Source organism: Podarcis bocagei, assembly GCF_964188305.1.
Source record: "Podarcis bocagei genome assembly, chromosome: 17".
NCBI lineage: Eukaryota > Metazoa > Chordata > Lepidosauria > Squamata > Lacertidae > Podarcis > Podarcis bocagei.
This window is the reverse complement of record NC_138143.1, coordinates 10,474,252-10,496,210: the sequence shown is the minus strand read 5'-3', so window position 1 is coordinate 10,496,210 and position 21,959 is coordinate 10,474,252. Positions and strand designations below refer to the sequence as shown.

The following is a 21,959-nucleotide window of genomic DNA, read 5'->3' as shown; positions in this document are numbered from 1 at the left end:
TTTGTTGTTGCAATCCTATACACACACAGGAGCAAATCCTATTGAACCCAGTGGGTGATATCCAACTAGGGCATGTGCTGAGTAGACCCACTGAAATCAATGAGCTGCAGAAACTTGAGTCTATTCTGAGTATGACTAACATCAGTGGAACTGTCAGTGATCTGTAGGACAACGGGATGTTTTCAGAGGGGATGGAGAATGGCCTTTCCCTTCTCCTGCCCTACCCTGTTAAGCTGGAGTCTTTTTCAGGAGCACCCCAGTTGCTGTGAGACTCCACACCCCCACACCTGTGTCCTCCTAACTCGGAGGTCTGATTCGGTGCTCAGTAGTTCTGGGCAACAAAAGGAAGAAGAGAAGGAAATGTGAAAAGCATCTGGGTGAACATTAAGAGATCATCTTCTTTCCCACAAGGGAGTCAGAATGAGCAAAAACAATGTTTTTATATATATTTTTAATAAAAAAAACACTTTGGAGTATATAAAGTATATAAAAATATATCCAGTTTCTGTTTTGATACACAAATTCAAGAGGATAATTACAAAATCTTTGTGGCCATACCTGTGAGAGTTCAGATATTATACAGTCCTCCCAGCACCAGTCCCAGCACCTGATGCTGATCTGTGCCTTCGAAGGATAGTTCAGACACAAGGAAACCCGTTACCAGAGTACATAAACACCGCAATATGTCTCTTGAGTGGGAAAATAACAGTAATAGTCTAAACAGGGCATGTACATTCCGCACACCTTTTTGTGCCCCACATGCAAACCCTATGGCAGTAAACAGCTGGCAGAATAGCCATGCAATTCTCTTTGAGTTTTTGGGTTACTGTGCTTATTCAAGCTAAAATGGAAAGACAGCCCCTTTTAACATTTCAATTGGTATTTTGTTTGCCTAGTTTTGTCAATCCCCATTTTCAGTGTTATTTTTCTAGAAAAAGAGGTGCAGGGACTCACTGGGAACACCTCCCTCGTTCTCTTATAATGGCAATGGCGCCCACCTGAGAGGTGCCAGAACTGAGCTCCAGCCGGGGGGGGGGGGGAGCCCTACCCATTTTACAGGAAGGTAAGCAAAGACCACACAGTGCATTGTAGCAGAAATGAGACTCCTTCATTCCACACACTCTTCCATGTCATACCCCCTCAACTCCCAAAATACATCAGTCCCAACGCTGACATTTGGACATTTGCAATAATTGGGCACATAGTACAATGGGCAAATATGTCTGGCCGAAAAGCTTGGTAGTTAAAAGGACAGAGCAGGGTCAGAGCAGAAGGAGTTTCATCAGAAGAGTGTGGAGTGGGAGAAAGTTAGCTACCTGGCTAGCAAGCAAGTGCCCACAATAGTCCACACCTCAGTCTACAAATACCTCAAGCCTTAAGCCTGCGCTGCTACTTGCAAACCTGCTGTGCCACCCCAGAACTCTAGGTGTGCTTTTGGCCAAGTCCCCGATCCGCAGCCTTGTAGAACGCACTTGCCTGGGGGTGAGTACAAACGAAAGAAAGATGCCACAGCACATTTAATGTTAGAAAGGACTGCTTCAAAGGGTTGTTGTAGAGCAACAAGTCTCTTCCGTGGGCCTCCTGCCCCTTCCCCATTCAAAATAGGACGGCTTTTAAAAAAGGGGATCCGGTGAATTCATGGCTATCAAGGGCTATTAGCCAGGATGGTTATGCGCTACCTCCACAGTTGGGAGAAATGCTGCTGAACACCAGTTGCTGGAAACCAGGCGATGGGAGAGTGCTGTGGTGCTCATGTTCTGCTTCATGTTCTGCTCAATGGTTTCCCGTTGAGGCATCCAGTTGGCCACTGTGAGAACAGGATCCCCTACTAGATGGGCCTGATCCAGCAGAGTTCTTCTTACGTCCTTCATCACCTTTCCGTGCATTTTGCAAACCTCTCTTCCTCCTCCAAGAGCGACTTGGGCACAGCTGGAGCTTTGGAGGCCCCACAGCTGTTTCCACTGGCTTCCCCTGGCATTTTGCTAGAACCAGGAAGGAAGTGGGAGGTGCCAGGCTCCTGGGATAGCGTCTCGCTGGCCTCAGTTCTCCTGCTGATCACTGCTGCTACGAGCACACAATGTAGGTGGGCAGGAACGGCTGCGGCCCTCCATCACAGAGGTTGGTGTATAAGCTCATCTGGCCAGCGTTGGACTCCACAAGGCTATAGTCGGCAGAGATCCCAGAGTCAGACACCATCTGGTAACTGCTCTTGAGCTGAGGCTCAATGTGGCAATGTTGCGGGGACAGACTCTTTGAGCTGGGGTCAAACACAGTGTACTCAAAGCTAGAAGAGGCCTGGCTGTTGTCTGGCGTCCCTACTCCTGCGTCGAGGGCCGGATCTGTGCCCTCGCTGCTGTTGCTGGCCAGCAAGAGCAGGGAAGCATCCCCTCCTAAGCAGCACGGCACCAAGTCTTCATCCAGTATCAGGTAATCATCTTGGGAGACTTCTGGGTTGCGAGGGGGTTCCCCCACGCCACGTGCCTTGGGGGGAAGGAGCGGAGGAATGGGAGGGCCATCCACCTTGCGGACATCACATTCAGACAGGATTTCCACCAAAAACGGCTGCTCCTCCAGGTAAGGAGAGTTCTGGCTCCACCACAGATAGGTGCTCTGATGCCCCAGCCATAGCTGCAAAGAAAGGGGGAATATCAGCATCAAGGGGTGGGAGGTGGGGAAGGCCACACCTGGCTCCCTTTAACTCTGTTTTCAGACACTATATATTTCTCTCTTCTTTACACTCCCTTTATTTACTAATTTCATAAAATCCACCGTATTTTTCATAATATAAGATGCACCCAGACCATAAGACACACCTAGTTTTTGGAGGAGGAAAACAAGAATCCCAGAAGCCAGAACAGCAAGAGGGATCACTGCTCAGCAATCCTTCTTGCTGTTCTGGCTTCAGCGAATGCAACACAAAGTCTCTTCAGAGCAGCGGGAGGAAGGCTCCCCCTGCCCTGAAGTGGCTTCGTGCAGCTATCCCAGAAGCCAGGACAGCAAGAGGGATCGCCGTGCAGCAATCCCTCTTGCTGTTCTGGCTTCTGGGATAGCTGCGCAGCCTGCATTCACTCCATAAGATGCACACACATTTCCCCTTACTTTTTAGGAGGGAAAAAGTGTGTCTTATAGAGCGAAAAATACGGTATACACAAATCGATTGTAAAAACAACAACTGCAAAACAGTTGACGAAACATAGGACCCTCAGCACCCCAGGCTTTGCAACAGCATAATACAGGAAGCTTAGGGAGAGGTCATATGAAGACAAGGAACTACAGCCAGTGTAATACCTGGAAGTTCCCCTTGTAAATAGTGAAAAGGTCCTTAAATTCACGCTCTGGGGTGGGGATTGCAGGCCAGATCTTCTTCTTCAAAAATCTGGTGGAAGATAATAGAAGAGAACAGACTTTAGTAAGAATGTACATAACAATCACAAGTGTTAAAAGTCATTCCCACTCCAACATCACCTTAGTCCAGCGGTAGTCAACCTTTTTACACCTACCGCTCACTAATGCATCTTTCTTGATGGTAAAGGTTCCTTACCGACCACCAGAGCTCGATGGAAGGAGGATTCAGCTTGTGCCGCAGAACCCCCTACTGCCCACATAGAATCCTGAAACGCCCACTGGTGGACGGTAGGGACCAGGTTGACAACCCCTGTCTTAGTCAGTGCTTTTTTTCTGAGGGTATGCATACCCCTAAACATTTTGTGAATCTGAGTTTGGCCTCATTGAGGGGCAGTATTTCAATATGAGTAGGAAAATGAGAGTACCCCTAAACATTTTTAAAGAAAAAAAAAAGCACTGGCCTTAGTGATGAAAACTAACTAGGGCAGGGATGGGGCACCTGTAGCCTTCCAGTTGTTTCAACTCCCTACAGCCCCAGTTACTTTGGCCAATGGTCAGTGGTGGTGTTGATTGTGGTTTGGCAACCCTGAGAGGGCCACAGGTGTCCCACTCCTCAATTTAGGGGATTTCCTGATGGCTCTAATTGCTGCGATTGAAAATGCTCTTACAATCCCTCCAGACCCGATGGCCAAGGTCCAGGTACTCAAGAAGGGTTGGAAGATAAACAAACTGGGTATTACCTTCGGTTAAACATCAGGGTGAGGAAAGCCAACAGCAGAACAATCAGCGCCAGAACGACAGACAGCGTCAGGATGAGGGGATCCAGTTCTGCAAGTCAGAAGAACAGGTTAGCCTAACGAGAGGCACTTCATAAAAACCCTGTGGTTGGTACCCAAGTGTCCTTTGCACAACCTTCTGTTACATAGAAGCACATACTTCTGGCAGTGGACATGGTAGGATGAACCAGTGATATGCCCTTGCCTGGATTTCAGCTTACTACCTGGTTCTTTTCAGATGTCCTGGTAGATAGTGAATCATGACTGTTAAATACTTCAGAGGGCTTACAAGGCCAGAACACCATGCTGAAATCTCCTGAGTAGGCCAGCTGTGGTCATTACATCACATCATCTAGTCAACTGAGCGCTCTAACATGTATTCTTCTTGACCACTAAGTCTCCCACCATTCTATGGCCACCCCTCCATTCCTGGCCCAGATAATGAAGATTAGAAAATATTATCTGGAGAGGTAGTGCAGTGAGAATTGTCAAAGCACTATGAGCTGCATCTGCCTTCAGCAATCACCTATGAGCAAGGTAAACTATTGCTCCAACTGGGAGTTGGAAGGGCAGAAACCACAGCAATTGAGGGAGGCTTCCACCCCACCCCCCATAACAATGTGGCAATGGTGTCAAGTTTGTGCTTGGTGATGGCATCTGAAGACAGCAAAGGAGAGGCTGCAGATGTAGCTTGTGGAAGATACTGGAGACTGAAGGTGGAGAAAAAAGAGCTCTTTCAACATTAGGTCCCTGTGGTATGATTGGAACCACTCAGCCTAATGTCAGGGTCACTGTAGATGAATGAGCTGGGGCATGGCAGGGTGACAATAGAGTTTGCATGGGCACACCAGCAAACCATGCAGCCCTGACCTCATCACAACCATGTCCCTGCCTGTCTAGGTAAGTTGCAGTGGCACCGGTTTGGGGAGGGTGAATCCACACCCACCATACAGGGTTGCTACTGATTAAACCAAATAACTGAAAAAAGTAAATAGACTGCTTAAAGAAAATAGAAAAAGGTGGATGGAAGAGGAAGCTAGTGGGGAACTTGTGGCCCTCCAAATGTAGGTAGATTCCAGCTTCATCAGTCCTGGCCAGCATGGTCAATGGACAGAGATGACCAACTGGAGGGCTACAGGTTGCCTAGTCCTGGACTAGAAATATGTGCATTAACAACAATGGAATTTAGTATTGCCAAATTGCTGAAGTTCTACTTTTCCAATAAAATAATACCGGACCTTTTAATGAACTAAATCCTGTGGAGCTGTTAACTAATAAAGGCCATTATCTTTTGGACTGAACAATAAACGAACTTGTCAAGAACTTAGAAACATAGTAATTATGCATAGTAGATAATTATCATAGAGTTGGAAGGGGCCATGAGTGTCATCTAGTTTAACCCCCTGCAATGTAGAACTTTTTTTTTTTTTTTTTTTGCAAAAATTGGGCTTGAACCCACAAACGTGAGATTCAGAGTCTTATGCTCTACTGAGCTATCCCAGGTATGTTTAGTAGTTATATTTCTCTCACTGGCAAGTACTAAATTTCTAAACTACATGCTGCAATATCTGTGGCTGAGCTTATGTGAAATAGTACTGCACTTTCTGGGTAGTATCTGCTGTTGTATTTATAATAGAATTATTTTTCACTGGAGTATTGTACAAAAGCAGCCATTAGGTAAAACTCTCACAGCTGCTATCCAGCTGAATGTAATAACTGGTGGTGGGTAAATTATAATTCTTGCTTAAGGTGCAATATTTGATGCCCAAAGTAAAATGCAATATTGATTGTGAAGCAGAAAGTGAAATATTAGCTGGCAGATGAAGCTGATTGACTGTATGGGACTGGCAGAAATGACTGGCAGAATCCGTGACCAGGGAGAAGAGTCGGCAGAAGAAGACTGGAAAAAATTTAAGGCCTATCTACAAAAATATTGTAAAATTAAGGAATGTTGAATGATGCTGGATTGAAATTAAGTGGTTTCAAGCTGTAACTATGATAAAATGACTTTCTTTTTGTAAGTAAGAATTTAAAGCTACAATAATTTAAGATGCTGAGATAAGGATTTGCTGTATAAATAATTCAAACTGGGTATACAAGAAGGGGAGGTATGAGGAGGTCGGGGAAATAAGTCACAAGAAAATAAGTTGTGAAATTTATGTGTTTTTTTAATATTTTTATGTTTGTTTTTTTCTTTTTGTTTTGTAAAAAATTGGAAACTTTAATAAATATCTTTTTTTTATAAAAAAGTGAAATATTAGCATCTGGATTAAAGGGCCGTACTTTTGGATGTTTTTTGTTGTTAAGCATGAAAAGCGTGTTTTGAGAATGGATGATATTAAAAAGATAAAGCATTTTGTATATCAAAAGTGAGAAACAGAGACTCCAAAAGGCAAACAGGAGGAAATGCAGAAATAAATGGCAATAGACTGGAAGAAAAATCTATTTTGAGGGAAGAATGGGAAATATGAAAGATTGCAAAAATGAGAACAAATAACAGATGAGAAATGAATAGGAGATTAACGGGGTCTATATCCAACTGATATTTGAAGGCTAATGTATGGGAAAATATAAACACAATTATGCATGTAAAGAAAGTAAAATCACAGCCTTTATTAATGGTTTTGATGCAGAAAAAGCTTTCGATAACATAACGGTATTTTCTTTTTTAAAACATTAAAAGCTTACTTTAGAGAAAAAAATATTTACTTTGATTAACATTATTAATAACAGCCCAACTGCAAGGATAGGGGTTGATGACCAAATATCAAATTCATTCTGAGTACTGGAAAAAGACACATATGTCTTGTCATTTTCATTATTTGTTCTCCATTTGGAACCTTTAAGAAGCATAAGAAACATTGGTGTGGTAATAGATGCAGAAAACAAAGGAACTGCAAACAGAAAAATAGCTGGTATGTACTGTAACTGTCTTCACAGCAATGCCTAAACAATAATAGAGATTGTAAATTCTATCTGTAGCTGGAGAAGATTCTTTTTTCAATATTGGTCTTCTTGTTTGCCTTAAAATTAACAAGGACAAAACAGAAATAATCAATATATATTTACATATACAAAGTGATGTTTTAAAAAAGAACAAAATTAGATCACCAATGAGTAAGTATGAGATCTGTGTTATATTTATATAATATTAAGAAAAAGTGAAAGCATTTCTATGAAGATAATTTTGGGAAGATTATATAAGAAAAGAAGTTCCAAAGCAGAACAATGGAATAGCTTAAACATATTGATTTGACCACATGGCTAAAATTATAATCTTGCCCCAATTAAATGCCATTTTTCAGGCTTTGGCAAGATGAGTAAATGAATGTTACTTTAAAATGTGGCAAAGCCTAGTTGTGCAATTTATATGGAACAGGAAGCAGCCAAGAATTAATTAAATAAGTTGTATTGCTGGACAAGAAAAAAGGGTGGCATATCATTTCCAATTTATATTTATATTGCCAATGCCTTTAAAAGAATGGATACACAATCTAGAGATGACTGGGGCTAAAACTGAACCATTCTTAAGACAATTTAATCTACAAGTTTTATTAATGAAATATTGGAAACCAGTTTAAACAAGGATAACGTCATAGCAAATTTACTAAGAATATGGGGTAAATATAAGTACAAGCAGAGTCTAGCAAAATGACAAGCAGCACCAATAGTTTATGATCTTCAATTTAACCCTAACTATGAAATACTGGGACACGGGTGGCACTGTGGTTAAACCACAGAGCCTAGGACTTGCCGATCAGAAGGTCGGCGGTTCAAATCCCCGCGACGGGATGAGCTCCCGTTACTCGGTCCCTGCTCCTGCCAACCTAGCAGTTTGAAAGCACATCCAAGTTCAAGTAGATAAATAGGTACTGCTCCGGTGGGAAGGTAAACAGCGTTTCTGTGCGCTGCTCTGGTTGGCCAGAAGCGGCTTCGTCATGCTGGCCACATGACCTGGAAGCTGTACACCAGCTCCCTTGGCCAATAAAGCGAGATGAGCACCGCAACCCCAGAGTCGGTCATGACTGGACTTAATGGTCAGGGGTCCCTTTACCTTTACCTTATGAAATACTATGGTGAGTTGGTGGAGTGTGTGTGTGTGTTTGTGTGTGTGTGTGCGTGTGTGCGCGCGTGCGTGCACATCATTGCCCATTCAAAGCCCTGCAAGGCTCTCACAAGCAGGGTGGAAGTGAGACTGGAGGGGCACTCTTGATAGGGTTGCCATGTGTCTTCTTTTTCCAGGACACGTCCTCTTCTTCAGGGGTAAAATTTCTGTCTGGGTGGATTTTTTATATTTGCCAAAATGTTTCTGGCTATCCTTTCTGGATGAGACATAGACATAACCGGTGGTTGAAGACTTGCTTTCCTCTTCTCTTCTCCTGCCCCCCTCAGCAATATATCACAGCTTCTATAGCAGGCATCCCCAACCTGCGGCCCTCCAGATGTTTTGGCCTACAACTCCCATGATTCCTAGCGAACAGGACCAGTGGTCAGGGATGATGGGAATTGTAGTCCAAAACATCTGGAGGGCCAAAGGTTGGGAGTGCCTGTTCTGTAGCCTACATATAGTCAGGGCATTTAAAATGAGTCGTCATAGCATCCTCTTTTTTGCGCTTCAAAATACGGCAACCCCACGTCGGTTTCATTTTTTACAATTTTAACTGTTATAATATAAATTTCCGGGAGAGATTTAGACCAGTTTCCAAAGTGGTCTAAATTTCTCCCTGATTCGGGGTTCTCAGCTTCTCGTGGTTTTATGAGCATCGCTCCATGCTAATTAAGTGACTATTTTCAACTGGCTCTGCACCATGGCTGCGGCCAAAATTGCCTGAAGACCACTTACCGCTGGGTATCATCGCCGACGCCGTCTGCGACCATCCACTCCAGAAGCCATCAAAGCTGACTCCGTTTGGCTTGGCCCGCACAGCCAATGTGTAGCGGGTTCCTCCTTTGAGATTCCGGAGGTAATATGTCTGCCCATTGGAAATCTCCACCTGGAGGCAGAAGGGGGGAAAGCAGAGGTCAGAGGGAGGGAAGGAGAGAGTTTCGAAAGCCAGGTAACTGTGATAGGAATTTTGAGGTCTTAGATATACCTTCGCGCTGCTCCCCGACCTGGTTTTGAGACTGGCAGTGGGGGAAAGCAGTGCTTCCCCCCACTGCCAGCCCCACAACCTTGGGGGGCAGCGGGAAGGCGGCGCGCCACCTCTGTGCTGCTCCTCAACCTGGTCTTTGGGGCTGGCGGTGGGGGAAAGCAGCGCTTCCCCCCACCAGCCCCAAAGAGCGGGTCAAAAGGAACCCAAAGGCTCCGGAGCCCAGCGGGAACTCCCGCTGGGCTCCGGAGGCTTCAGGTGAACGCACCTTGAACGCACAGAACGCACCTTGTTTTAGAGGGGGAGAACAAGGAAAAAAAAATTCCCCCTGTTCTCCCCCTCCTATGGTCCGGTGCGTCCTATAGAGCAAAAAATACGGTATGTTACATGTTCATAAGTGTACCAACCAAGCACGTACATAGATCAGCACAGGAAGACCGACCTGAAGCCGTTTTTGATTCCCAAACTGACCAATGTTTTCTCTGCAAGGTCAAAGGAAAATGGAAAAGCCTCCCCATTGTCTTTTCCTTCACAAATCCTGTCTTAAGGGCACATTTAAGATATGAATAGGGTGTGAGCCTGTGACCTGGCTCAGGAACTAAGTATCATTACAAAAGACTGGCAGGTTCCTCAGGGTATCCAATCAAGTAAGCATTAACAGATAACCTGGCAGACAGGAAGTAAACAATGCAATCAAGATTTCTGCTGTAGACCGCCCTTTCTGTGATGTAGGTAGGACGTATCTGGGGTGGTGATCTTGAGCTACACCCCTTTTGTGATGTATGTATGATGTTTCTGGGGGAGGTCTTGGACTCCAGGGAGGGAATTTAAAAAGTCTATATAAGGGCAGGCACACTTTTGTTCTGGGTTCCTCCTCCTCTGCAAAAGATCAATAAAGATCAGGCTTACTAGCTGCTTTGCTTCTCAATATTCTCTAGTTGGCCTCTGTTATTTTCTCCTACCAATAGGGAACGTATGTAAGGACTCTATATCGGCTCTTGGATACCCCATAAGGGGGGGAAAGGCAGATTTTTGTTTACAACATAACAAAGGACAAAAGCGACTTACCCGCTGGACTATGCTACTCTTATGGAAGATGGCCATCTCATAGCGGATGCTATTGTCCATGTATTGAATGGGGGGCTGCCAGCTCACATTCAGCTGTCCTGGAGGCCCCAACAGCTGCACTGCCAGGTTAGAGGGGGGGTCCAGGAAAACTGGAAGAGGAAAGGAGCAGGATGTGAGAACAGCCCAGTGGCGACAGAACAGAAGTCTTTCTTTCTTTCTTTTTACACTGTTGCAGGAATTTATGTATAGGTTGGTTGGGGGTTGCCCCTCCAGCAGATATCATGCACATGCAGCCCACTACCAAAATCAGCACAATCGCTTTTGTGACTTTTGTGATTTGTCCCCACAAAACATTTCATCACAGTTTCTTCCTATCTATTCAAAGGGCCTCTGGGGCACAATACCAAATGTAACAATTCACTGATAAATTTACCTATGTACTGCCTCCCTGGGAAAACTTCAGAAATTCATATAGACATGTGAGCTCAGCTACTCAGCAGCCCCTCTGCCTGAGTGATAATTCCTGGCATCCTGATACCTGAGTGCCAGGCAGGTAGCCATTCCAGAAATACCAAACCCAGATGAAGACAAAAGGGTGTGATTAACTTGGCTGGGAAACAGGGAAATGTAAATATCTCTTTTGTTACACTTGATGGGTGTTTGGTGGAGGGCAAGGAGAACCATGGGGCAGGGTCCAGGATGCTCAGATGACTGCCACCAGACCTCCCCTTTCATGATGTAACCGTGATGTAGTTTGGGGGGTGTAACATGGGGATTAGCAGCTAATAAAAGTTTGGGTTCTCTTTTGTTTGGGGCTTCCATCTCGTTTCACCTGGTGGCAGGTGGGAGTCCTGTCGCGACAGTCTTCAATAAAGACCAAGCCTACTGGCTTGGCCAAGCCTACATCAACTGCTCCCTCTTTCCTATCTAGTGCAAACTCACGTTATCTTGCTTTGCCCAATAATAAATGTTGGAAATGTAAAGAAACTGAAGGTACATTCTTTCACCTTTGGTGGACGTGCCCAAAGATTAAGGCTTTCTGGGAAATGATATATAATGAACTGAAAAAGGTATTTAAATATACCTTCCTGAAAAAACCAGAGGCCTTTCTCTTGGGCATTGTCGGCCAATCGGTGTTAAAGAAGGATAGAACGTTCTTTTTGTATGCAACGACAGCAGCAAGAATACTTATTGCAAAGTATTGGAAGATGCAAGATTTGCCCACTTTGGAAGAATGGCAGATGAAGCTGATTGACTGTAAGGGACTGGCAGAAATGACTGGCAGAATCCGTGACCAGGGAGAAGAGTCGGCAGAAGACGATTGGAAAAAATTTAAGGACTATCTACAAAAATACTGCAAAATTAAGGAATGTTGAATGATGTTGGATTGAAATTAAGCGGTTTCTAGCTGTAATGGTAAAAGGAATTTGATAAAATGGTTTTCTTTTATTCAAAGTTATAATAATCTAAGATGTTGGAGAGAAAATAAGGTGTTTTCTTTTTTTTTTCTTTTTAAGCTGTAATGCTTTGAGATAAGGATTTGCTGTATAAATAATTTGAACTGGGTATACAAGAAGGGGAGGTATGAGGAGGTCGGGGAAATATGTTATGAGAAAATAAGTTGTGAAATTTATGTGTTTTTGTTTTTTATTTTTGCTTTTTTCTTTTTGTTTGTAAAAAATTGGAAACTCTAATAAATATTTTTTTTAAAAAAAACAAAAAACTCACGTTATCTTGCCTCCTCCAGTTGACTGCACTGCTAGCCTCTGTTCCTCCCCCCCCCCCCCAAAAAATACCCTAAGTAGTTTATGGTCACAAAGAGTGCAGCTGATCTACTGGCTGGGCACTACAGGCTACGTTTATTTGGGAGTGAGCTTAGGGTTGCCGTATTTTGAATAGCGAAAAAGAGCACATTATGGCAACTCTCATTTTAAATACCCCTACTGTATGTAGGCTGTAGAAGCTGTGATCTATCTCTATGGGGGGTGGGGGTGGGGTGGGCAGGAGAAGAGAAGCAAGTCTTCAGCCACCAGTTATGTCTATGTCTCATCCAGAAAGTATAGCCAGAGACATTTTGGCCAATTTTTAAAAAATCCACCTGGGCAGAAATTTTACCCCTGAAAAAGAGGATGAGTCCTGGAAAAAGAGGACACATGGCAACCCTAAGTAAGCTCTACTGAACTCAGTGTGATCTTGTGAGCAAATGTGCACAAGCACATTTAAAAGAAAAGCACTCTAAGCGCCCTTAAGCCCCAGAAAAAAACACTGACCACTACCACTCACTCTAAGCAATGTTTCTGTGACTTTAACAGTTGTAAAACATACAGTATAGGAATTGAACAGGTTTTAGAATGGAGATCAGAACGCGTCACCTCTCCAGTTTCTGCCTCTATTGTAGTACAGTGGTACCTCGGGTTAAGAACTTAATTCGTTCTGGAGGTTCGTTCTTAACCTGAAGCTGTTCTTAACCTGAGGTACCACTTTAGCTAATGGGGCCTCCTGCTGCTGCCACACGATTTCCGTTCTCATCCTGAAGCAAAGTTCTTAACCTGAGGTACTATTTCTGGGTTAGCGGAGTCTGTAACCAGGAGCGTCTATAACCTGAGGTACCACTGTAAAGGTATAGATAAGGTAGCCTTCACCAATTTGGTACCCAGCAGACGTTGTTATAATACAACTCTCATCACCCTTGACCTTTGGCCAAGCAGGCTAGGGCTGATGGGGCTTGTAGTCCAAAACATTACTAGTCCTCCCCACACAAACACAAGTCTTCCTTAGACTCAGGTAGTCTGGAACCTGGATTATACTAGTGGGGTGGAAGTGCTGCGGTTTGTTGAGCATTTTGAGAAATGAAGCGCTGTGGGACATCTCCCTGGCACTCTAAGCACCCTTAGCATACTATAGTTCCCAGGATTCTTTGAGGGAAGTGTGGTGTGGGTTAGGGTGTCTCTGAGCACATTCTGAACTTGTTTTCTTTTCCGTACCAGAACTGAGCTCACCCCTCTTTTGCACAAAAGTCTATTCCTCTTGCGCTTTCTTCATTTTGATAGCCTAATTCAGGTGAAAAGGGGTCGTTTTGCTGTTGCGCTCGTTAATCCACTGGGAGCCAGAAACCTTTGCTGACCCAGAGTTCAAATAACCCAGAGTTCTACCATTTTGCAGATAATGCCATGGATGCAGATTTGATCCCCGTAAGGGACCGCTGCATATTTCTACATTGCAAGGGGTTTAACTACTAGACGATCCTCAGGGTCTATGATTCTATGATCCTGATCTACATTCTTCTTGCTCCCAGATTCCTACCCACCCATCCACTCTAGGAAGACTTGCAGGCAGATGCAGGTCATTTCTTGCAAGGCCCACCCCCCTCGTATTGGGAACTTACGTAGTTTTTCCACAAAGATCGTTCTGTTGTACAGAGTGCTCTTGGGGGAGCGCCCATCAAAGACCTTGATCTCAAGAGGGGAAAAGGCTGAAACATCTTGCCTCGGAAAGAAGCAAGTGTATCGCGTTGTATTCCGGGGTGTGTACTCCACAGTCAAGTTACACAATTTCAAAGAGTCGTCGTCCCTGAATGAAAGCAGGAGGGAAATGCTGTATTATTATTTAAAGTTTGAGAAGCAGCTTCTGTTGCAAGCATTGTGCCTAGTAGGAAGAAGATGGGAATTTAGGGGGGCTCTTGAGGTCAAGGCCAACACCCCTTAGGGCAGTTTTGACCTGTAAAGCTCATTGTCAACGCTAGTCAGCATAGGACTAAATTTGACATACTGAACTGTAGTGTGTTGGCCCTTCTGGCCTGCCATGCAAGTCAGCTCTCAGGCACGTGAGTTCCTGTTCTACATTTGAAGAAGCAGCCTGCTGTGGAACTGGTTTTCTTCTCCATAAAGCACTTGCATTAAAGTTGTTTTGGCTCATCCCTCCTTTGAATGGCCTCCTCATCACGTTACCTTTGAGGCATACAATTTCTTCATGAAGCAGAGAGATGATGTGGCTCTCGCAAATCAATATGTGAACATCAACCTTCCTCGTTTCAGCAGCTCCTATTTCTGTGCCCTGTCTTCTCTGCCCATTCTCTCTCCTCCACCACCTCAGCCTCCTCTTTCTACTTCCCATGTTTCCAAAGAAGCCCACTCAAGATAATTTCACGCAGAGTAGCTACACTCACAGAGCAATCTTAGGCATGTTTATCATAGAATCGTAGAACTGAAAGGCTGGAAGGGACCCTGAGTCCAAACCCCTGAAATGCAGGAATCTCAACTGAAGCATCCGTAACAGGTGGCCCTCCAACCATTGCTTAAAAACCTCCAAGGAACGAGAGTCCACCAGCTTCCAAGAGAGTCCATTCCACTGTCAAACAACACTGTCAGAATTCTTTAGTACATTTCAAGATCTATTGTTCTATGCAACATAAAAATCAGTTTCCTAACATCTGGGGAATGTGAGGGTAAAATACAAGCTCCTGGGACTTTTGGGATACAGAAACCTATTTGACTAATACTACAGGTACGACCCTCATTCTGACCCGACTCTTTCCTATTTTGGCACTTCTGTATATATTTTACACAGGCACGATCCGCTAACACCACTTTGATGCATCTCCCAGGAGTCCTTCAAAACAGAAGAGAGATGTGGGAGGGAAGAATTTGGGAGTAACGCATCCTAGATTTAGGAAAGGTCAGATATAGTGCAAAAAGGAAACCTGTATTGTGTACAGATGCATCAAAATACAAAGAAGCCTTCGAAAATAAACGGAAGCTATGTACAGTGGTGCCTCGCAAGACGAAATTAATCCATTCTGTGAGTCTCTTCGTCTTGCGGTTTTTTCGTCTTGCGAAGCACGGCTATTAGCGGCTTAGTGGCTATTAACAGCTTAGCGGCTTAGCGGCTATTAACGGCTTAGCGGCTTTAAGAAAAAGGAAACAAACTCGCAAGAACTCGCAAGACGTTTCGTCTTGCGAAGCAAGCCCATAGGGAAATTCATCTTGCAGAACGACTCAAAAAACGGAAAACTCTTTCGTCTAGCGAGTTTTTCGTCTTGCGAGGTATTCGTCTTGCGGGGCACCACTGTATTAGGTTTTGCAATAGTACAGTAACAATAATGAAAAACCAGACCAGGTTTCCAGATTGTCGATATAAGTATAGCTTCCCTTGGCATCTTGTTAGCACCGAAACTGTAATACTAGCTTCTCCTTTTTTATATATTTTTCATAATAATTAATAAGGATAAATTTTAATAAGATAAAATATGTTAAGCCTGAATGTCCCTGAAATATATTGTGTAGTTAATTCTGCATACTCTCATATGTTGGAACTATTTGTTACTAATGATTATGTTGGACTGGAATGGTAGCCCTCATGGAGGGAATATAATGGAAGGTGGTGAACTCTCCTTCCTTGGAGGTTTTTAAGCAGAGGTTGGTTGGACGGCTGTCTGTCACGGATGCTTTAGCTGAGATCCCTGCATTGCAGGGGGTTGGACTAGATGACCCTGGGGTCCCTTCCAACTCTCTATGATTCTATATACGCTGCTGCTTTGAGTGCCTAAGAGGTAAGGCACTATATAAATATAACACATAAAATGAAAACAATGCAGAAAGTCTTAGGTGAAACCCCCATAACATCCTCAGGCTCTTAGATGATCTGTAGACTAGATCAGGCCAGTGGCGTAGCGTGGGGGGTGCAGGGGGGGGCCGGCCGCACCGGGTGCAACATCTGGGGGTTAGGGGGCGCAAATCCACGGGTTAGGGGGCGCAAATTACTTGTCTTGCCCCGGGTGCTGACAACCCACGCTACGCCACTGGATCAGGCTGAGCCTCTGAGACTGGCTGGCTCTGGTGCGGCTTATACACACACTTACTCATATTTGTATCCAAAGCTGTACATGCTCTGGTTGTTTTGCTCCTTCGGGGGTACAAATGTCTCCCAGAAGCAGGCCAGGTCTTCCAGCTGCTGGGTGAAACACTTGAGGTCCGAACGGTCCTCCGTCAACAGATACGCAGCTAGGTGCAAAGCAGACAGACAGGCATAACATTACCAAATACCCTCCAACATTTCTCCAAAGAAAATAGGGACGTCCTATTCAACAACAACAACAACAACAACAACAACAACAACAACAACAACAACAACAACGTCCCATCCTTCTGACTGGGTTGCCCCAGCTACTCTGGGCGTCTTCCAACATATATAAATACATACCGTATTTTTCGCTCTATAGGACGCACTTTTTTCCCTCCAAAAATTAAGGGGAAATGTGTGTGCGTCCTATGGAGCGAATGCAGGCTCCTTGGCTTCAGCGATAGCAACGCGAAGCCTCCGAAGTGCAGAGGGAGCGCCCATCCCTGACCTAAAGGACTAGAACCTTGTTTGCTTTTAAAATTGAAATTCTGCAGGATCCCTTGTGACCATTGATTTCGTTTTGTTTGTTTCTTCCATTTTGTGGGTCACCTCCCCATAAAGCTTCTTAAAACAGCTTTAAAATGTAAAAGCAACTTAATACATTTTGTGAGAGTGGAATTTAATCCATATCTGATGTCTAACTACTTGGGGGGGGGGAGGTTTCTAAGCAATATTCCTGGGTGTACAGTTCCTTTATCAGTGTGGAGTTTTGTGGGGGGTTTTTCACTACAGGTTGTCATACTGTTTTTAAATTTCATATATGAAACATAGATGTAGGCTATTAAAAAAAATTAATGAAAAAATTGAAATCTGAGGAGGTTCTCAGACCCAAATGAGGGATGAAGAATAAGTTGGCCTGCCACCTTCCTCTGTCTCCTTCCTGTGATTCTACAAAATCTTTGTTCAAGGAGATGAATGACGAGTTGCTGTTCTGCTCCAAGTTCTTCCACCCCTCAAAAGTTGCAGCCAAGAAAGGGTAGGAGGGGCAGGGGAACTTTCTCGTACAATATTATCCTACCATCTTTAGCTAAGCATCACCTGGGGCTCACAGAAATGAGGTTCCGTTTAGTGACAGCCACATGCTGCTCATAATGGAACATTTGAACTTTAGGAAGCTGAGTTCTGGTCCCAGCAACCTTCTGCATTTTCTGCACAGAAATCCCGTTTTTAATTCCTTTCTTAATCTTGCCCAGCCGTTTCAGCCAGTGTGGTGTAGTGGTTAAGAGCGGTAGTCACGTAATCTGGGGAACCGGGTTCGCGTCTCCGCTCCTCCACATGCAGCTGCTGGGTGACCTTGGGCCAGTCACACTTCTTTGAAGTCTCTCAGCCCCACTCACCTCACAGAGTGTTTGTTGTGGGGGAGGAAGGGAAAGGAGATTGTTAGCCGCTTTGAGACTCCTGAAGGGGAGTGAAAGGCGGGATATCAAATCCAAACTCTTCTTCTTCTTTATTGCATGCCACATTCCGTGCCCTTTTTGCAGAGAAAGGGGCTTACAAATGCATGAAATACAGTAATAAATGAATAAATTAGCAGCAGCAGCAAAGGAACAGCACTCTGTGTACTCTCAAAGATATTCTTGTCTTTACTCTTCTTACTTTAAATGCCTTCAGATAGGCTTCTGGTAATGAAAGCAACTTCATTACCGCCATAGAATCCAGATTTTGTTGGATTGTTGTTGTTGTTGTTTTAAGGGAAACAGTACAAACTGTCATATGCAAAGTCACATGATCGGCAGCTATGTATTTTATGACCCAGCTCTCTTCCTTACGTTACGCACACAAACACAGAAGTCTTACAGCCACCTCCTTCTGGCATCTGTTTCCCTGAGATAAGAGCTGGCTGCACACCCTCAGTCCCAGTAGAGTCTAGGCCGCGGGAGAAAGTACAGGAAAGAGGAGGGGGCAGCCATTTGTTTCTCCCACCCACCCACTTTTTATATGGGTCTGCCAGGAATCCTTAGCCTCACCCATTGGGGTCAGACCAATGGTTTTTAGTTAGCCATGTGGAGACAAGGGATGGGATGGGCAAAATGGGGGGGGGGGTGATTCAAGATGAGCAACAGAAGCAGAGTTAATACAATTCCTTATTTCTCCTATTCCTCCATCCCCAGTTTTCCGCACTACAGAAACAGCATCCCTTGGGAAACTGTCAACAACAGAGAACAGCAGTTGTTAAGTTGTTGGCTAGGTTTGCACTTCTTTTGTTATCGAAATGGAGGCTGCAGGAATGGGAGGACAAAAGCAAATGAAATCTGCTTCTGCTGAAACTACAAGACGTGGGATGGCTACTTGCTTATCCCAAGCATGCAGAGATTGGTGTGTCCCTGAATGTGGAAAATGCACAAAGCTGCAAAAACAGAATAGGTTCAGCCCAGATCAAAAGAAGCCGTATTAGCTGAAGACAAGGAGAGGACAAGCTGTAGCTGGCTGGGAGGTTTTAGATGAGACATCGGGAAGAACTTCCAAAACCAGTAGAGTCTAGAACTCTTGGGGTTCTAGAATCTGCCTCTGGACATTGTGGGGAGGGGTGTTGTTGTTCTGCCTTACAGGAATACAGCTTATAGATTCATAGGAGAGACCACAAGGGTCATCTAGTCCAACCCCCTGCAGTGCAGGAATCTTTTGCCCAGTGTGGAGCTTGAACCCACAGCCATGAGATTAAGAGTCTCACGCTCTATGGACTGAGCTATCTGGGTAGGGTTTTGATGTAAAATCCCAGGCAAGCAAATGCCCTTTGCACTCATACGCTTTCCTTGTTGAAAAGTTGCATTCAAAAACGGAGGCAACAGGTAAATTTCCTTTTGTTGGATTTGGGCATAGGATTGAAAACTGTCTTAAGCGGAAGGACTGGCCCCCGACCCCCGGTACATGACTTGATTCTTCTGCACTTGACAATTTGCAGCTCAAAACTGAACAGGGGTCTAGGGTAGAATCAAAGCTTCCTTAATTTGACACGTCAAATAGGAACCATACAAAAAAACTCATTTTTATATGGCGAGTTCTCACTAGATGCTGCAGCCATAAAATAATGAGCAAGCATTAAATTGACCTTAAGTAAACTGAACGAACTATATCGGACTCCCCTAGGCAAACAAGCCATGCACAGGCAGACTTGTTAAATCACATATGTTTTATAGTCTACAGAGCAGCCATTCATTACCAAGTTTCTTGATATTTAGGCAAGTAATATTTAAACTAAGTAGGAACACACACATTGTGGATGTGGAATCCCGCCAGAAAATAATAACAATAACAGGGTCAAAGTAGTTTCTTGCTCACATATTACAATCTTCCCAATGGAAGCAAATCTGCATTTCACGTTTTATTTTTCTACTTTTTCATTTGGGTGGGTGGGTCTGCAACTTTCCAAGAGAGCATATGCCGCCATCGTAAATCCCACACATCTAACTACTGGGTTTACAAATCTAATGACTACATGGATGAAGTAAGGAAACAACAATGTATTTCCTCACCCTGTAAGCTTTAACTACTGGACTTCAGCTGTCTGAGGGGAACAGGGATGTAAAAACTGCCACATTGGAAATTGTGCACTCTGAAATTTTGCATCTGCTTTGTTAATACACCCTCAGGTCTACTTGCGAGGGATGTGTGGCCAGGACTGCACAAAGGGTTGTCCACAAACATATTTTTTCCCACAGGAAAACAAACATACTGCAGCTTTAGAACCTCAAACTTTGGGGATGTCTTATTGGTGCCTTATTTCATTGACCTCTGAATTGGCCACCTCCTACCTTCAACAGAAATAGACCCAATAATTCTCACCCCCCGGTTTGCCTCAACCTGTTCCCCTTCCAGGTTACCCCAACACTGGTGTCCACAGTTAAAGGACGGATCCTTTTTCTTTCTTTCTTTTTAAGCTGAGAGACTTCAAATTTACAAGAAGAATCCACCTGGCCTTACAAGAACCTGCTCCACGAGTTAAACCCCTCAGATCTCCTTTTTTCTTTAAAGGAGCAATGTCTGCCAAGCTGCAAAATTTCTGCTTTCAACGCGGCTGAGAACAGTGTTTCATCGTACTTAAAGCGCAGGGAGAGAGAGCAAAAGTTTACACGAGACCCGCGAGGAGCCGATGAAGTACACAAACTAGGCAAGATCAGATCAGATCAAACTTGCGGAGGTTGCCTCATATTTTATTATTATCGTGCCACCGCCATATGGTGCAATCCAGAGTACAGTGGTACCTCAGGTTAAGTAATTAATTCGTTCCGGAGGTCCGTTCTTAACCTGAAACTGTTCTTAACCTGAAGCATCACTTTAGCTAATGGGGCCTCCCGCTGCCACCACACGATTTCTGTTCTCATCCTGAAGCAAAGTTCTTAGCCTGAAGCATTATTTCTGGGTTAGCAGAGTGTGTAACCTGAAGCGTATGTAACCTGAAGCGTCTGTAACCCAAGGTACCACTGTACTGGAAAGAGACTCTGACCAGTTGCATGTTGGGCACACACAGTACATTCACAGGCAATTTCTTAGCTTCTCTTTGAGCTCTCTTCACTCCTTGACCCCCAGCTCCCCACCTTGGCAATTGCTCTCTTATCCCCTTCGGCCACCCCCACTTTGACAGGGCCCAGGTGGCCAGCCCTATCTTCAAGCATGGTACCTTTGCTGTCGAAGCTGGCGCCCAGGTTTCCAAGCCCCTTGTGAGACGAGCCGGAGGCCCAGAAAACCAGGACCCAGAGGGCAGCGGCGTGTCTCCAGCCTCGCTCCATGCTTGCACGGCTGAAGGAGAGTCTCCCCGCCAAAAGTGTCCTTCCACCTGCTCTGCGAATCTGCATCTGGTTGTCAGAGCTGCTTACCCCTTGCCTTGCTCCCGGCTGGAGGCTGCAGATAAAGGGTGGGCTCTGCTGTGTGCGGCTGCGGCGGCAGGAGCAGCAGCAAAAGCAGCAACTCTGAGCAGAGGCTGAGAAGTCAGGCATCAGCCTTCCTGGATGTTTCTCCTGAAATCCTCCTTCTCTGAGGATAGACTGCCAGAATAAGCGTGTATTTCTACCGTCATTGCACAGAGGGGAACTGAAATTCTTTTTACATATATAATTTTTATTAATTTCAACATACCAATTATTATACATTCCGCAGAACTTCACATCTTATACAATCTTTTTGGACTCCCATCAGCACCTCTGATGATCCACCATTTTTATCATTTATTAAATTCCTATTGCCTTTAATTATCTTAACTCACAATCCACCTCTTTAACCATTTTTGCAATAATTCAAATAATTTACCTCACAAAACTTCTTGCAAACCTACAAACGTAATCTGGTCATCACAATTACTTTTCAAATAGTCCGTAAATTTACACCAGTCTTCTGTGAATCTCTGGTCCCGCAGGCTTCGGATTCTTCCAGTTAGTTTATCCAATTCTGCATAGTCCATCAATTTCATCCTCCATTCTTCTTTCGTTGGTAATTCTTGCTTCCATTTTTGTGCCAATAATATTCTTGCTGCCATCATTGCATATAAAAACAACTTACAATCCTTTCTGTTTATATCATCTCCTACAATGCTAAGTAAAAATGCTTCTGGTTTCTTAATAAATGTATATTTCAACATTTTTTTCATCTCATTATATATCATCTCCCAGAAGTTTTTCACCTTTTCACATTCCCACCACATATGATAAAATGTTCCCTCTTTTTCTTTGCATTTCCAACATTTATTGCTAACTTTATACGAGGGGAACTGAAATTCAAGGCCCATGCATTCTATGCTCCTTCTGGCATTTCGCCTGTCCTCAGTACTCAGGCTAAGCCCTGGAACATT

General features: G+C 44.3%; 1 protein-coding gene across 1 annotated transcript; it reads right to left on the bottom strand.

The window, feature by feature from the left end:
* Nucleotides 1-436: 436 nt before the first annotated feature.
* On the bottom strand, nucleotides 437-21,025 carry EPOR (erythropoietin receptor). Its single transcript, XM_081176579.1, has 8 exons — nucleotides 20,796-21,025; nucleotides 16,137-16,278; nucleotides 13,665-13,849; nucleotides 10,280-10,428; nucleotides 8,965-9,115; nucleotides 4,086-4,173; nucleotides 3,289-3,376; nucleotides 437-2,628 (listed from the first exon to the last, which is right to left on the bottom strand). The coding sequence occupies exons 1-8, from the start codon at nucleotides 20,968-20,970 to the stop codon at nucleotides 2,065-2,067; spliced, it is 1,542 nt and encodes a 513-aa protein (XP_081032705.1). The 5' UTR covers nucleotides 20,971-21,025; the 3' UTR covers nucleotides 437-2,064.
* Nucleotides 21,026-21,959: the final 934 nt, after the last annotated feature.

What these genes read in the sequence shown, in the direction of transcription:
- EPOR (XM_081176579.1), bottom strand. Translation starts at nt 20,970, where the DNA reads ATGCAGATTCGCAGAGCAGGTGGAAGGACACTTTTGGCGGGGAGACTC. An exon ending in AGCTTTGGATACAAATATGA is followed by an intron (nt 13,850 to 16,136) that starts GTAAGTGTGTGT and finishes GCTTTCATTCAG; the next exon opens with GGACGACGACTCTTTGAAAT. An exon ending in TTTACAAGGGGAACTTCCAG is followed by an intron (nt 2,629 to 3,288) that starts GTATTACACTGG and finishes CTTTCTTTGCAG; the next exon opens with CTATGGCTGGGGCATCAGAG.